General features: G+C 36.8%; 1 protein-coding gene across 2 annotated transcripts in view; it reads right to left on the bottom strand.

Moving 5' to 3' along the window:
• Positions 1 to 16,760, bottom strand: part of ELL2 (elongation factor for RNA polymerase II 2) — a 70,044-nt gene that overhangs the window by 26,686 nt on the left and 26,598 nt on the right. For both annotated transcript variants that reach the window (XM_032403970.1, XM_032403971.1), the window contains one exon: positions 1,362 to 1,483. In XM_032403970.1, the coding sequence (XP_032259861.1) occupies positions 1,362 to 1,483 (122 nt within the window). The remainder of the gene's footprint in view (positions 1 to 1,361; positions 1,484 to 16,760) is intronic.

Genomic DNA, 16,760 nt, shown 5'->3' with positions numbered 1-16,760 from the left:
TAACCAGCTGTGTAACTATAAATACGTCATCTGTGCAATGAAGGGGTTGAACTATACAATCACTAAAGACCCTCATACTTGATGCTTCTGTAATCTTCTGCAGTGCTGTCCTACAGCACTTTCTGCAATTGTGAAAATGTTTTGTATCTGTACTGTCCATTATGATAGCCACTAGCCATGTGGCTATTGAGCCCATACATAATATGTGGTAAATGTGAGTGAAGAACTAAATTTTAAATTTTATTTCATTTTTATCAATTGAAATGTAAATAGCCACATATGGCCAGTAGCTATCACAGTGGATAGTACAGAAAAGTCTATATAATCTACAACATACACAATTTATACCAAAAAATGTAAGTTTGGGAGTGGGCAACTTTTAAAGAGCAAAATTAACATTTACTCAGGAAAATGGCATATTAAGATAAACAGAAAGTTATTTAGTCACCCTAAATGGGAGTAGAAATTCAGAACTCTCAGTGAAGTGTCTTATTTGGTATCTCTACCCATGCTCCCTTGCAATATAGCTTTCCTTTCCTTTCTCCCACATACAGCAAATGCTTACACAGTTTCAAGTACTGCACAGATGAGAGATAGGAATGGATAGCCTGAGACAGTTTGGGCCAATTTCAATGTTCTTGGGATGTTGGGGGTTCTAAGGCCTTGTCTTTATCCATGGGCAGAACAAACTCCCCCTACTCAAGGGGCCCATTCTTTAATCAGAAACAACCAGAGCAAAGACAAGTCAAACAAGTAGCTTATTGTTTACAGAGGACCTAAGTGAGATAAGGGTTCCATGGTACCCTGGGATGTGGGTGTGTATTCTTGTCTTCCTCCCTCTTTTTTTTTTCCTTTAAAATTAGAGGTGACTGCTCTACTGGGATTAATTTCTAGTTTCCATTATGCTGCAGCATAAAAATTTCTGAAAATCTTAAAACAAGGCTTGCACAGGGAAGAAAGAAAGGGATATACAAGATATACATATTTTTTTTACTCCTTTACTCTGGAGTGTGAACCTTGAGTATACAATAAGGCACTCTTATTTAAATACAGTGAATAAAAACTTAAAAAAAATTCTTTAACTTGTCTTTAATTAAAAAAAAAAACCCGTTTTATAGATAAAAAATCTATACCTTAAAAATTCCTGAGGGCAAGAACCTTAAAATTTTTATGATTGTATCCCACAGTGACAAATATAACAGTACATAGTAGGTACTCAATATTTCTTAATAAAAGAGCTCTATAATTCAATTCAATAAACATTTATGGAATGACTACTATATATTTTATTGTTTAAGTAAAAACAAAAAACTCTCAAAGAAAAATTATTCTCCCTTCAGCATATCTTCAAACATACTTACCTGGAGAATGTTTGCTGGATGCAGTCAAAGCTGCCCTGAGGGTTGTCTTTACCCACATTTGACAAATAGAAGTTAAAGGTGTGCGCTTCATTGGGGGGATCATTTTTAGGAATTTTGACAAGCTAAAGGGAGGGAAAAGAGAGAAACATCTCAAATTATAAATTTGACAAACAATGATCTGATGACTGACTTAACTGTTTTTCAAGTGACATTCATTTTATATGTAAGCCCTCTTGAGCATTTAAATTTACAGCATTTAAATTACCAAATCATTGAAGGAATCAAGCAAGTATGCCTAAAAATCACACCACTCTTATTTCCATTTTCTACCCTTAAGTGTCAATAATCACTTCTGATCAATAGTTTATAAAGAGGAAACCTCTTCGTTTCAAACTAGCAAATGATTATAGTTCACATGAAAAAGTTATTAGTGAATTTGCTAAAAAGTAAAAAGCTTTTCCTCTTTTGAGCTACAAGGTTGTCTTTGGCTGGCATGCTGCCCCTTGCTGAATAGCTTCTACATATTTAAATGATCTCTGGGACAGAGTTTATATCTCAATCTTTACTCTCTTATTATATGCACATTTCATTTTAATTCTTCCTTCTTTGAGTAATATTTTTGAAGAATAACTAGCAGCATAAGGTCAATGCCATAGTTACATTCACACCAAAATGCAGAGGGGTATTTCTCCCTGCCTTAAGATTCTCTTACCCTCATGTTTACAGAATAGGGTCAGGAGCCCGGAGAGAGGATTCTGTGGACTCCAAGGCCGAGCCCCAAACAACACTGTGGAAAAGGCAAATGTTTTTTATGCTCTTACTCAAGGTCTAGTTTCTCTATTAGATGGGAAGCCCCAAAAGTGAAAGGATGGGGTTGCTCTAGATCACTGAGCCCCTGTATTAGGCACATTTTCTGGTACATAGTAGGACCTCAGTAAACATCTGTGAACAAATGAACTGAAAACTTCTGTCTTTCAATGGCTCCACCCTTTCCAGCTCCTAATACCTTTCTTCCCTTGGGTTTGCAGGGGCTACCATGATGTTAGGTGATAATTATGAAAAGGATTCATTGGCAAGAATAAAAAATATGACTTCCTGCTTTCCAGCCTCCAAATACACAGAGTCTTAGCAATTGAGGAGATGAGTAGGGAGCAGGGCGGGTGGAGAGGTGGCGGGGGGGGGGGGGGGGGCGGATGTTCTCCAGTTCTCATTCTTTCCTACCAAATCTGCCCTTTTCATTATGGTAAGATGAAGATTCAGAACTAACTGGTTGCCAGACAGATATTCATGAATGTGCTAGTAAGCATAAACATGTATAACTTCTGCTTGGCCAGGCAGGACACCCTGCAAGCGACTGTGACTTGCTCACTCTAAAAGACACCTAACTTTTGACCTAAGGAAAAGAATTTGTTTGAAGCTACCAAGCTACCAATTCCACAGCTCCCTGCCACCCCACCAAAACCAACACCAAAACGTAAAGAAAGTAAGAAGTGAGATAATTTGCAATGTCTAGTGCATAGCAGACATGCAATAAATGTTTGTTGAGGGAATGAATGAACAAGGGGTAGAAATAAGTCAAAGAAAAACATCTTTTCAGAGGAGATTCAGAAAACTCATGTCAAGCTTGAGAGGGCAAATTTCACCAAAGATGTTGAGTATTACATAATATACTCCATAGAGCCTCCATCATCCTTGAAATTTAAACTTTGACTCCTTCTTTTAAATTAGTTCCAATTGCTAGGGTGATAAGTTTCTACATTTATTATCTACTTTATAAATTATACCTTTTTTGGTCCCTAAAGTTATTTTATTTCTCAGATTTTCCCCTAGTTCTAAAGTGCTAGAACTTTGTGAGCAAGTCTTAATTTACTCTGGAAGGACTCATTAGGCTGTATTACTGGGTGTGCAAAGTGAATGCCTAGTTAGCACACATACACTGGTGAAACAATGCTATGTTTTACTTCTTAATTCTACAGAGGTATGGGAGAGCAGGAGCCAAAGGAATGCTGTGTTGAGATACAAGGGAACAAAAAGTCCATCCTCAGGCACTGAGTGTAACAGCACTCAACTGACATCTGTCTGCTTTTATATTTTAAAGAATAGCAGGATTCTGCTGATAGAGAAGGAATGTGCCCTGTAGTTAAAGCCTCCTTAAAGGCCTAGGAGAGAAAGTGAACAGGTAAAGAAGGTGTGAACACCTAAATGGAATCCTTTCTCCCGCTCTAACTCATTTCCATTCTCCTTCTGCCCTTAACCCTCACACAGATCTGCAGAGCCTGGGTGGGGACATTTTCACAGTGGTTGCAGGCTCATCTGCAGGCCGGGCTCTGGTTTCTCTTGAGGTCTAAGGTCTTCATTCCTGTGCAGCTCAGGTCTGGAAATGCAGAAGCACTTCACCCAGCAAAATATGGAAGACTGTCCCTTTGGGGAGATTCTAAATTGCATTTTTAAAAAGTAGAATCATAGAGTTTTTTCTATATTTTTCAAGAGTGACTAGACTATTTATTCAAATTCTATAAATGTTCAGTATTCTTTCACTAAAAACTTGTAACTTAATTACAGGAGTTCTTAAGCTCAGACATATAATAAACAGCATTTCATGAAAGCTCTTATCAGACCTTTGTAATAATTAAATGTAGATTTTTCCTTTCTCAGCCTCTGAACTGATTGTTCTGAAGTAACGCTTACACTTTTTAAGGTGAAAAATTATCTTCCTATACATTAAAAAAAATTTAAACATGTACACACAGTGTCTTGTATAAACCTGGAAGATTCAACAACAAAAATATCTGGTATGAATTACTGTGCACACTCCTCAAAATAATAGGGTCTGGCCTGGTGGTGGACACAGAAGGTTTTAATATTCTCCTTCTTTAAAAGTGTCTTGAATAGAAAAGAAACAACAACAACAAAAAACAAATCTGCGGTCTTTTAAAAAAGTATCACAAACCAAATAGGAAAGAATCAGGTTAAAAAGAAATAAAGTTAAAAAGAAAAGCACATACAACCCATGCTATATCCCCACTGAAGTGTTTGGAAGCATGTGTTACACATAGATCAGAACAGCTGCTCTCAACAAGGGGCAATTCTGCCCCTGGGGACGTTTGATCTGGGTGGGTGCTACGGGCACATCCTGGAGGGGAGAGATATTGTCCAACACCCTATAGTGCACAGGATAGCCCCCACAATGAAGAATTACCATGAGATTCTAAAATGTCAGTAGGGCCAAGGGTGAGAAATTATGGATTACAAATAGAGGCAGGTCAGTCTCTTAGAAGTCGGAATTCTGACTTCAGTGACTTTTGTTTTTTTTTTTTTTTGTTTGTTTGTTTTTTTTTTAAAAGATTTTATTTATTTATTTGAGACAGAGAGAATGAGAGAGAGAGAGAGAGCACATGAGAGGGGTGAGGGTCATAGGGAGAAGCAGGCTCCCTGCCGAGCAGGGAGCCCGATGCGGGACTCGATCCAGGGACTCCAGGATCATGACCTGAGCCGAAGGCAGTCGCTTAACCAACTGAGCCACCCAGGCGCCCAATGACTTTTGAATATTAATAAAGTAGAAGGAAAAACAGTATCTTAAAAAAATAAAAGTTCCCAATTAGTATCAAATGGAAGGAACCATTTTAACTTATTTGCAACACTATTCCATTTTTAAAACTTCTGATCAGAAAACAATGAAAGGCAAATAAGTGTACCTGAAGCATATTTAAAGTGTATTTTAGTCATAGAGAGAATGAAGATTTAAGTACCTACTGCAAATGAATTTCTGAAACTTCTAAATATCATGAAGTCAGCAAACAAGCAAAAGTCTTAATGGGAGTTATAAAAAAGTACTTCTTTTGGAATGCCTACTTTAGATATCAATTAAAAAATAGCTCTTAGAAAGAGATAATAATTTACTAAGAACTCTCAAAATGAGAAAGGATTGGTTCAGGATAAAGAAAGTAAACCTTTGTAGTGATGGTCTCCGAGAATTCAGTTCCCCTGTGAATTCCAAAACCCTCACCTGCAGTAACAATTAGAAGAGACTTGTATAGTTTTCAACTTAAAAGAAAAACAAAACAAAGTAACACGTATCTGGAGACTATTTGTAGTCCTTACTATTCCCCCTCATTTTTTTTTTTAAAGATTGTTTATTTGTCAGAGAGAGAGAGAGAGGGAGAGCGAGCACAAGCAGGGGTAGTGGCAGGCAAAGGGCGAAGCACCCAGGCGCCCCTCCCCCCCCATTCTTATATATACCTCACATGCAGGTAAGGTTCTCAGGCTGCTAACTACCAGCGACAAACAAGCTTTGTCCTCAAGTCTTTGGAAGAAAGGGAGCATGATGGAGAATGCGAGCAGGACTTCTCAACAATCTCTCCTCTCCTAACCTCTGTTCCACTCTGTGAATGTGTGTATAAGTGAGCACTGTGCAGATGGGGGCAGGAGCAGGCCTCAGAGTCATTTTGGGACCCAAAGGTGAATCTTGATGTATATCATAGTATTTTGTCCAGCTATGGAGCTGGGGTGGCTGGAGGTTAAGGAATGATGACAAAACAGAGTTCTGAGTTTCTATGTCACCTTTCCTCAGTGGTTTTCAGAGCAGCAGCGATGTAGATGGTATAGCCTGACTTAATCTCAGGATTTTCCTGTAAAAGATCTGAGAGCAAGGTGTTGCCAAGCAACTTTTACATCTTTAAAATCTCAAAAGCTTAAATTACACTGTCTATAGATTTAGTATATCTCATTTTCTGAAGGCAGTATAAATTAGATACAAATTTTATTTGTATCAATAACTATGCTCTTAAGAATGAAAAGGATGTAGGAAGGAGCTCTTATGTTCATAGCTGGTAAATCTGCATAACAGTTTGGCCCCCATGGGCAGTAAAGCAAGAGTCCTAATGAAAAGAGCAGGTTGTGTATGACAATTAGGGCAGGTGGGGGTGGATGAGTGGGAACTTCAGAACTAAACTATAGGGACCTCTGAGTGGACCAGAGCCTCTGGGACTGTTGAAGGCCACAGCTAAAGTGGGATTCAAGACCTTGTCAAATCTAGAGCCATTTGAGAGACTAGACTTTCGGGGAAACTTGGAGATACTCATCACTCCCCTTTCTGATATACAGGAGCCTACTCCACAGCTTGTCTAGATAGTGAAGCAGTAGGCAGTCCTTTATTCCCGAATGGTTACAAAGCATTTTCTTATAAACTGGACTTTAAATTTATGGAATATGAAGGGATGACTATGAAATGACTGTTACTGGGAGCCCTAGGGTCAGCTTCCGGGGAATGGGCTACCACCATAGGAAAAGAAATACTGAGGTCTGATTTAGAAACAATCTTGGAAGACCATCCCTTTGTGTAATAGGAACTTCTCTGTTTTAATTATAGTATTTTAGGCTTCTCCTGCAAGTCAGTGGAATGCCATTATATTTAGGGACACATGGTCTACTTGAAATTTTTAGCTAAATGCCTTAAGAATGAAATATTACTTAAAAAAAAGTTTCAAAGACTATGATTCCCAACAGTTTCTTATTCAAGACAAAGAATATAAATATATGCCACCATGTTCTGGGAAGTTGGAAAAGTAGATTTTAATTTTCATTCCAAAAATGGGGGGCTGAAAATCAAAGGCTTGGGACCACAATCCATAGCCCTCCTTCCAAACACCAGTCTGTCTCTGATAAAAAGCTACAAAAAAAAGTTTCAGGAAACCTTCAGACATTTATAATTAACATAAACACTGTATACCAAGATGTTTAAGTCAAAACTTCTAATTATTCTGAGATACAAGCTCAGGCATACAGCAATGGAACACTGTCTAGAATGTCATTTCAACATCAAGTCACAGACCTCCGATTTACATAAAGATGTAGGGCAGTAACACAATGTGCACACTGCTGCAAATTTTCATACAGACATGCTAACATCTGCTTAAAAGCCATTGGTACCTTTACAGCAGAGGTTTCTTACCCTTAAGTACTTTCTACTCAATATTGGATTGAGGTACATGCTAGATTGAAAACAGGAGAACCATCAATTTTTTTCTTTTTTTTTGCATTTATTTAAAATTAACGCTTTGCTCCTTTGTGGGTATTAACAAATGATTTAAACTTACAGACTTTTCTTTGAATTTTAATATCCAACCCTGATGATTATAAATGCTCAGTAAGATGCTCATGGCCCAGCAGTAACACAGTTGGATACAACTCTTGGGTGATTAAAGCAAACCTATAGTTCTGGCAGGCCCTTTAAGATCAAATTACTTGAATTTCTTCATTTTATAGATTAGGAAAACAGAAGACACTCGATGATTGCTCAACATTATGACTATTTAAATTGCAACCCCTGTACTCCTGACCCCCTGACCCTGCTCCATGTTTGTCTAAAACACTTAGTAACTGTACTATGTACAGATTATGTTTACTGTCTTTCTCCCCTGACCAGAATATAATCCTTGGAAGGACAGAGGCTTCTGTCTGGTTTGTTCCCTGAATATATCACCCACATCTCAAATAGTGTCTGCCACGAAATAGTCACTCCATACATGTTTGTTGAATGAATGAAAATGTTGATTAATGCCTGAGCCAGGACTAGAACTAAAGTATCTGCTTTTTTTTCCACCAATATTTCCAAAGTATGCTGAAAAGTTTCCTTACATGAAAAAGGTTCTATCCTGAAATAAATTTGGGAAATGCCAGGTTAAAATAATGACTTTCTTTGCTGTAGGTTCTTTCATACTGAATAATAGTTTCCCATTTTATAAAACCTCAGAACCTACCTCCTCCATTTCTCTAGTATCTTAGGAGAATAGCTGGTCTTTTAATACTTTATTACTAATAAGTTTATTATTTTCCTATATATAAACTATATGCCTTAGCTTAGATAAAAAAAATTGCAATAAACATTTAACATTAGAATTCTCTGTTGTTCTCAAACCCTTTCTAGACTCTTAATGATTCTGTGATTTCCTAAAAATCTAGAAAATTCAGTTTAGCTAGAGAAGTATATTTGCATGTACTGTTCCAGAGTTAAGGGGCAGAATGAATAATCTAGAATCAGAACAGAAAATAGAAACCTCAACCTGAAAGCCACAAGTCCTATTTTTCAAACCAGAGCAGCAGTTATGACTTTAGGCCTAACATTATGGGCTTAGGGAAGGAAAAAAAAGCCTGTCAGATCAACCCAGATGTGAAAACCAATGCCTGGGGAGGAGAGAGGGGAGAGTATCTTTCTCCAGCAATAGAAAAAGTATTAGGGACATCAGTAACAACTAACTATTCCTACGGACAAGGAATAGCAGGGGTTAGAGAGGATCCCACGCATACTAGGTAACATCTGAAATACCCACATGATAGATACTGTACTGAGGAGAGTAGTGCAAAATGTTAAATTTATCTAGCACAAAGAGAAATACTGGCAGTTATCTAAAAAAATTCAGGCCATGTAACAATTAATATGAATAATTCAGGACAAAATAAATCCATTTATTTCCTGCATTCTTCCTCTTTATCAAGATGTTATTACAGAAAAAAAGTAGAATAGCTTTCCTTAATTATTCTTCATATAGCTTTAGATCCAGTATTAGAATTTCTTAAAAAGTTCTTGATGAAAGGGTAGAGTAGACCAGTATTGAGCTTCCTTGGTTCTACTACTTCTGTGGGATACAGTCTTTTTTTTTACTTAAGATTTTATTTATTTATTTGAGAAAGAGTGAGAGAGCACACGCAGGGGGAGGGGCAGAGGATGAGGGAGAAGCAGGCTCCCAGCTGAGCAGGGAACCCGATGCAGGACTCATCCCAGAACCCTGGAATCATGACCTGAGCTGAAGGCAGATGCTTAACCGACTGAGCCACCCAGAAGCCCCTGTGGGATACAGTCTTAAATCTTTCCTGAGAATTGCATTCTCATCTCTAATGTATTCTTTTAAATTTATGGCCATCTTGGGGAAAACATCATCAATAGCAACATTTCAAAACTAATTTTAATTGGTTACAAGTAAGGAACAACATATTAATTGAGTGCCTAATGTGTCTACATTTCTGTGACACAATAATGAACAAAAACTACAAAGATCCTTGCCATTATGGCACATATGTATAGAAATCCAGGAACAATCAGGAGATGGGGAGAAGTGGAGGGATTCAGGATATATTTTGCAGATAGATACAGCAAGATTCCTAGGTATAAAAAAAAGAGAAATCAAGGATGACACCAAGGTGTTTCTCCCTGGAAAACTAGAATTATTTTAGAGTGTGAGTGTGCATGTGTCTGTGTATATGTGTGTACACATATACATATATACATGTACACGTATATTCATGTATTTATACACACACACACACAAATATATAGTATCTTTGATATGATGATGAGTACTTTAATATAACCCAGTTCATACTATCTAGGTGCACTAAAATACAATTGACCAATGCTGGTTTCACCAGCTAAAAAGAGGCTTCAAAGTGAGTTTTGTTATGACTCATTTTGTAGCTTCATGGTTAAAAATTTAGCAGAGACCAGGTGGCTGGGTACAGTGGGTAGTAGCTGGGTATTTCCAAGAGAAAAGGGGGGATGACAGTTATTGGCAGGGGAAAGATACAAACGGCAGGTACTAGAGATACTGTATCAAGGAAAAGGTATACAGACTATGGAGCATAACAGAAGAGAAAATTTAGATTTAAAAATGACTACAAAAATGAGAAATGCCAAAGAAGCTTTTAGAAGAAAAGTGAGAGAATCTTAAGTTTTTTCAAACTTCATGGCTGGGCTAATCCAGAAGTCTTTTTTTGGCAGCAAAAACTAAAGTCTCCCATTATAAAACTGCTTTTCATTTTCCTTTTATTAACCAGTCCCTTCTAATATTTATATATATCCCATAGAATCAACGCTTATATAGAAAAAAAAATTTTTATCTTATCCCTAAATCTGCCCACCCTCTCATATTGTTTATCTCCCAGTTAATAAACCACCATTTATCTAGTTACTGAGGTTACTGGCAGCCTGGGGAGTCAACCTTCAATCTTCCCTCTCTCACACCACCCCATGCCCCTCAACATCCAGATAATCACAAGTCATACTGCTTTCACTTCCTGAATGATCTCTCAAATATATGTCCTCATCTCTCTCCTCTGCTTTGGCTCAATATCACCTTTTGCTTGGACAACTTGTCTTTCAGCCTCTACTTTTGTCTGTTCTCAAGCTCCTTCTTTAACCATTTGGCTGCCAAAACTGGTTTCATAAAATGCCAATCTGATCATGTCATTTCCAAGCATCATTTATTTCTTCATGACTCTACTACCATTTATCTACCAGCCAGTCTAAGCTCCTTAATAGGACATATGAGGTTCCTTCCCAACAGACCTGGCCCTCACTCTCCACCTTGTATTTGATGTCCCCACTTCTTGCCTTGGCTTGTGCTAACTTATCCTTTATTTAAGACTCAGCTCAGGAGCTGTTCTCTCAGGGAGCCTTTCCCTCTCCAGTGAGGGGAGTTTAAAGCTCCTTTTCTGTCTCCATAACCCCTTGCGCTCCCCTTTAGTGCTGCCTTTACTACACTGCATGCTAAAGTACTTGCTTATGTGTCTTCTTCCCCACCAGTTAGTTGGGGGCAAGGACCATGGTCTTACTTCTGTATGTATCTGGAACAGAACAGATACCTAATAAGTATTTGTTGGATCCTTCTGACTTGGTACTAGATTATATTCATTTGGATGAAGCCTTATGCCAGGGAGACTAAAAAATTAGAGATGTATCTGAAATAGATCACTTAAGAGTCTGTGGAAAACCAGGGCTCCCCAGAGCAGGCAAAAATAAATAACAAAATGAAAGGAGGAGGGAAAAAAAAAAAAAAGTCCCACACAGCTGCATGCTGTGTGGTACAAATGTCAGGATGAGAAAATTTCTGACCTCTCTTGTGCTATGTTTAGCCCTGAAACCCAGGCCAAGTGGCTGCCGAGATCTGTGGAACTTAAATTTACATTATACATTTTTCTTTTTAAAAAGTATCTTCATCTTTATTAAAATACTCACAGAATACTCTGTCCTCACCAAATTCCATTTGAAAATGAGTGTCTTGGGCGCCTGGGTGGCTCAGTTGGTTAAGCGACTGCCTTCGGCTCAGGTCATGATCCTGGAGTCCAGGGATCGAGTCCCACATCAGGCTCCCTGCTGAGCAGGGAGTCTGCTTCTCCCTCTGACCCTCCCCCCTCTCATGTGCTCTCTCTCATTCTCTCTCTCAAATAAATAAATAAAATCTTTAAAAAAAAAAAAAAAGAAAATGAGTGTCTTTAAGACCGTTTTGCATTTTAAAGAACTTAGGGAGACCACACTAAATAATTCTAAGTTTAGTAATTCTCTTGGTCAAGTACAAAGCAGAATTTTGTTTAAAAAAAAAAAAAAAAAAAAAAGATGTTTCTCAGAAACAAAGCCCAAACTTGAATTCTACAAGAAAAAAAAACATTCTTAAAGATAAATGTCAATTTCCAAATTCACTCCTTTTGATGAAGGATCTTCTCCCCTTTTTGCTCTCCTGGAGTCTTGAGGAAAGCACTTTTTGCAAATGCCAGGAGGAACTGCTGCCAAAATGTGAGTGAGAATAGAATTCATGCATGGCCATCAGCAGCAACAGTTGTGTAAATCTAGGGGAGACTGGTACTTAACAGATGTGAATCCTCAAGATCAACATAAATTGCTAAAGGTGGCCAAGGCCTTGGATTTCACAGAACACATGGTTTTATCCCAAACCAATCAATGTTACCATGAAAGCTCATTAAGTTCAATAACATAAACAATATCAAAGTCTGAGGAATATTTTCATATAGATTTGGAAGTATATTCAGCTCTTAATTCTCTGTTTTTCAACACCAACAATAATCATACTTTTTTTTTAAAGCTAAATCTTTTTCAGAATAAATCTTATGGGGAAACCCACCATGTATTACAAACAGAGTCAGCATTGCTCTGGTTGAAGAAAGGGATGATGAGGGACTGGGACTGCTGAGGCAGCCACTGTGGTTACATCACAGAATCCCCAGGCTCTGGGGACCCAAGACACAAAACCAAGGCTCTATGCTAAGGAAAGAAAAACAGCAACAAGATGTAGAACAGCTGGGGGCTATAAATTTTAGTCACATCTTAAATGACAATTACAAAAGAGTGTACAAAATATAAACTCTTATGTGCCATTTTTTTGATGAGAATTACTGCCAAATATTTGGAGGATACCAAAGATAAAAAATGGTGTTCTGCTTCTTTGTTCTCTTTGCTTTTTAAAATGTTTTCTTTATTACTGGATCCCTTTGTATTTCCAGTTCTAAGCTGGGTTTCCTCAATTGTTTGAGAAAAGTGACTCTTTTACACTCAGAGGAAAAGGGAACAGTGCAAACAGATGATACCTAGTGTGCTACATAATGAGTTCTGGAGCACGCTGCCCAGTTTCCGACTTGGCTCTGGATTCTACCATCTGTGGACAAATAACTTAACCTTATTAATCCCTAGTTTCCTCATCAGCAAAATGAGGATAATGATATTATTCACTGAATAGGACTGCTGTGAAATTTAAAGAAATAACCCTTCTAAAGGTGCTTGGCACAATGTCTGGCCTGTAGTATGTGCCCCAAAATGCTTGCTCTGGTGATGTAAAGACACTACTGGGGAACTCCCACTCTGATTTTAGCTTGTTTGATTCAAACACATACGTAATGAGGTATTTGATTTTTGAAGTAGTTTTCAAATGGCAAAGGACAGATAATAAGTGTCCTGTGGATCATCAAAAGCTGACAATATTGAGAGGAAAAAAAAAAACTGACAATACTTATTTTGAATCCTCGGTATTTACAAAAGGAAGAGAGTAGAAACCTTCAAGGTTTCCAATTTCAGTGTTAGCTTAAATAGAAGTCAAAGAAACTATCTGGGAAAACAAACAACCAAAAAGACCAGCAATATTTCTAAATGTTTCCAACCCAAAGTACAGAGAAATTAGGTCCAAGAACAAATTGGCCACAACAAGTGTCTACGGAAGGCTGAACAATCACAGATGCCAGCTGCTACTGTAGAAGGGGAGCAAACACTGCTTCCCAAGTGCGCGAGCCACAAAAAATATGCTGCCTTCAGAGCCCTAGGAGGAACCACTGCCAAATGTGAGTGAGAACAGAAGTCATGCTATACAGCACAACAAAGAAACAAAGAAAACAGAATTAAGAGTTCTCATGAACATAAGTGCTTTGTTACTTACAATCTTCATAAATGTGAACAGTATTTTAAAGTTTGTGGGGATTTTTAGTGTCAAATCTATAGGTAGCCCTAAAAATGAATAAAGCCTATACAGGGTTTTAATTTTTATGGATCTCTTTCCAAACACCCACCCCGAAAATACATTCCTGAGATGGGGTCCATTTCATAAAATTTAGTTCTATTCAATTTTCTTAAGTCAAATTCATGTGCTAATTTTCTTCAGGACTATAAAGGAAGTAAAATTATTTGATTTAACATGTATAAAGCTATTGATACACTACTGATATATACAAGAGCTAAATTAGAAACTGCAGTTCTAATTTCTAAGAGACTTAGCAGGTCTAATGTAAATAAGAGGACCTGTCAAGTCTCTTAGATAAATTGATTTATAATTGTAAGAAATACAGGACTAAAAGATTCATTTTTAAGGACAGTATGCTTGAGCTATTGGCAAAGCCATCAAACCTGCCTTCAAATAAAGGAATACATGTTAGCAAAGAAAGGGCAAAGACTTATATATGGACAATTAATGACTATATTTGGATAACTGTTATATGGAAACTATATAAGTAATAGGAGGATTGCTAAAGAAATGTTAGTTTATCTATAAAATGAAATGTTAGGTAGCTATTTAGAAGTAACTTTTACTATTTAATGACATGGGAAAATGCTCATATGTTAAATGGAAAAAGCAGGATATAAAAAAGCAGTAAATACACTGTGACTACAATTTTAAAAATGTATGTGTGAACATGAAAAAAAAAAAAAAAAGACTAGGAGAAATCCAACAACACTAGCTGGTTTTCATTTCATTGTTAAGACATTTATTCATCTTTGTCCTTATCTGTACCTTATATACAATTCTAAAATGTACATTCATTAGTTTTTCAATGAAAAACAATAGCTTTAAAAAATGGTTACACAATGACATTGGCCTTTCATGACTCAATCACCTTAAATATTTAAAAAAAAAAAGGTTTTTTTTTTTTTGTTTGGTTTTTTACAGAATCAGAAATTGTGAAACATAAGACTATTCAAAGTTAAACACTATCCTAAAAAAAGAAACACAAAGAAAAAATACCAAGCATCCCTAGGGCAAAGTTCTTCTTTTTAGCCAAATACAAGACTTTTAAATAGCTGTGGAAATAGAGTCAGCATCATCTTACTGTTCAGTGGAAATGCAACACACTCAAGCACCATCCCTCATTCCTAATCTGTGAAGACTGACTTCAGTGAATTACTAGCACAATTAGAATAAGGGAAGACTAAAAAGCATTCAGATTAGTCAAAGAATTTCTTGGTATTGATTGATAGAGTATTACCACATTCATAAATATGTCTATGCCTTATATTCTCAGTCTAAAATAAGACATCCCCAATATAACTTAATGAATTATTATTAAACACTAAGCTGTCTAAGTACAGAAAAAGATTGCCCCTTTTCTATGGCTAATTAAGTACCAACCCTTACACTGTGGGCCCAACTTAGTTATCCTTAATCAGTTTTATGCATTCTGAGTTTTATTACCTAAAAATCCCTAAGAATTTTATCTTTTTAAATTCAGCTGACTACTACTTTCATTCCTGTAATTTGTCCTTTCTAGACAAGACCCATTCCTAGGGCACATCACAATACCACTGCTCCAAAATGTCAACTGTTAACTCAAAAAGAAAAGTGGCCTTTTTTCTCATATCCCTGTTAACACCAGTAACTCTGCTTGAACCTTCCTTCCAATGGGGAGAAAGATCACAGATGGGGAGAAAACTTTCTTTCTCCATTGATAGATGACAAAGCAGCTCTATCAAGTAGTAGACTAGCAAGATATTTAGCTGGTGTCCAGCTCTAGATAACTTCTTAAGACCTGCCTTCTCTATTTGCACTGTCAACCTATTTCTTTTCAACCTTTAATATTTAGCCTTTCTCCTAGATTCTTTACATATTTAAACTTGGCATCACAAAACATTTATGTATATAGAACAATTAGGAAATGGAGACAAACAAATATATATGTAAAAAAATCTCATATAGATTACCAGCAATGACATTTTGGTTTAGAGCATTTCATATTTACTTTGTAGGTTTATATTTGTGTTTCTGGATTTTTTTATTTTTTTAAATTAGTATAATGGTATATATGATGTCTTATTACCTATTGATTCATTAGGGAGATGAAATGACAACTTAAAAAGTTTCTTACCTAAATGGACAGTCTTGCCATTTACCACTTACATATTCTCTTATACCCACCAGGAAAGTAATATAGCTCTTTAGACAGGTCTAGAATAACATGACCTATACTTAATTTTTGGTATTTCATTTTGGTAATTTTTCATTGCTACCATAAATGAGATCATTTTTACACTGAAACACTAATTGCTGGTGCTTAGGGAGGCCAGTGATTTTTAAAAAATTATACTTACCATTTATTGGGCATGTTCCATATGCCAACACATTGCCAAGCTCTAACATTTTAAGACTTTGGCCTGTGTGTTTTGACTTTAGATTGAAGATAATATAGCTAAAGAAATGGTTTATAACAAACAACCAGTAATTTCAAAATCTGCACTCATATACATGCCTTCTTACTAGTTACCACAGATGAACTTTCTTTGCTCCTATCTAAAGCCAATTTCATATCTGAGATACCATTTCTCCAACCTACTCAGGGACATTGCTCCAGCAAATCTTTCCCTCTCTCCTACATTATCAACTTTTGCTTTCTACTGGGTTAACAAATACATAAAAATAACATCAGTTAACAAATACCCTGCTTTTTTGGGGCAACTGGGTGGCTCAGTTGGTTAAATGTCTGACTTTTGATTTCGGCTCAGGTCATGATCTCAGGTCAATCGTGAGTTCAAGTCCTGTGTGGGGCTCTGGACTTGGCGGGGAGTCTGCTTGAGATTCTCTCTCTCCCTCTCCCCTTCCCCCTGCTTGCACTCTCTCTCTTAAATCTTAAAAAAAAAAAAAAAAAAAATCCTGCTCTTGCTTTCATTTTGAAAGAAATGTCTTTTCACACCAGCCACCCAATATTAAGCCAGTGATTTTAAAAGTTCTTTCTGAAGTGACTACCTTAACTGAAAGAAATCCTTAGGTTTTTCACTTGGTGTACTTGGATTATCTGCAGATACTGGCAAACTTATCTATTATCTATAGCTTTTATTTCATTTTCTTTTCCATTACTGAG

The sequence above is a fragment of the Phoca vitulina genome, unplaced genomic scaffold, assembly GCF_004348235.1.
Source record: "Phoca vitulina isolate PV1807 unplaced genomic scaffold, GSC_HSeal_1.0 scaffold6, whole genome shotgun sequence".
Taxonomy (NCBI): domain Eukaryota; kingdom Metazoa; phylum Chordata; class Mammalia; order Carnivora; family Phocidae; genus Phoca; species Phoca vitulina.
Note: the sequence above shows the minus strand (reverse complement) of the source record. Positions and strands in the feature narration are given on the sequence as shown.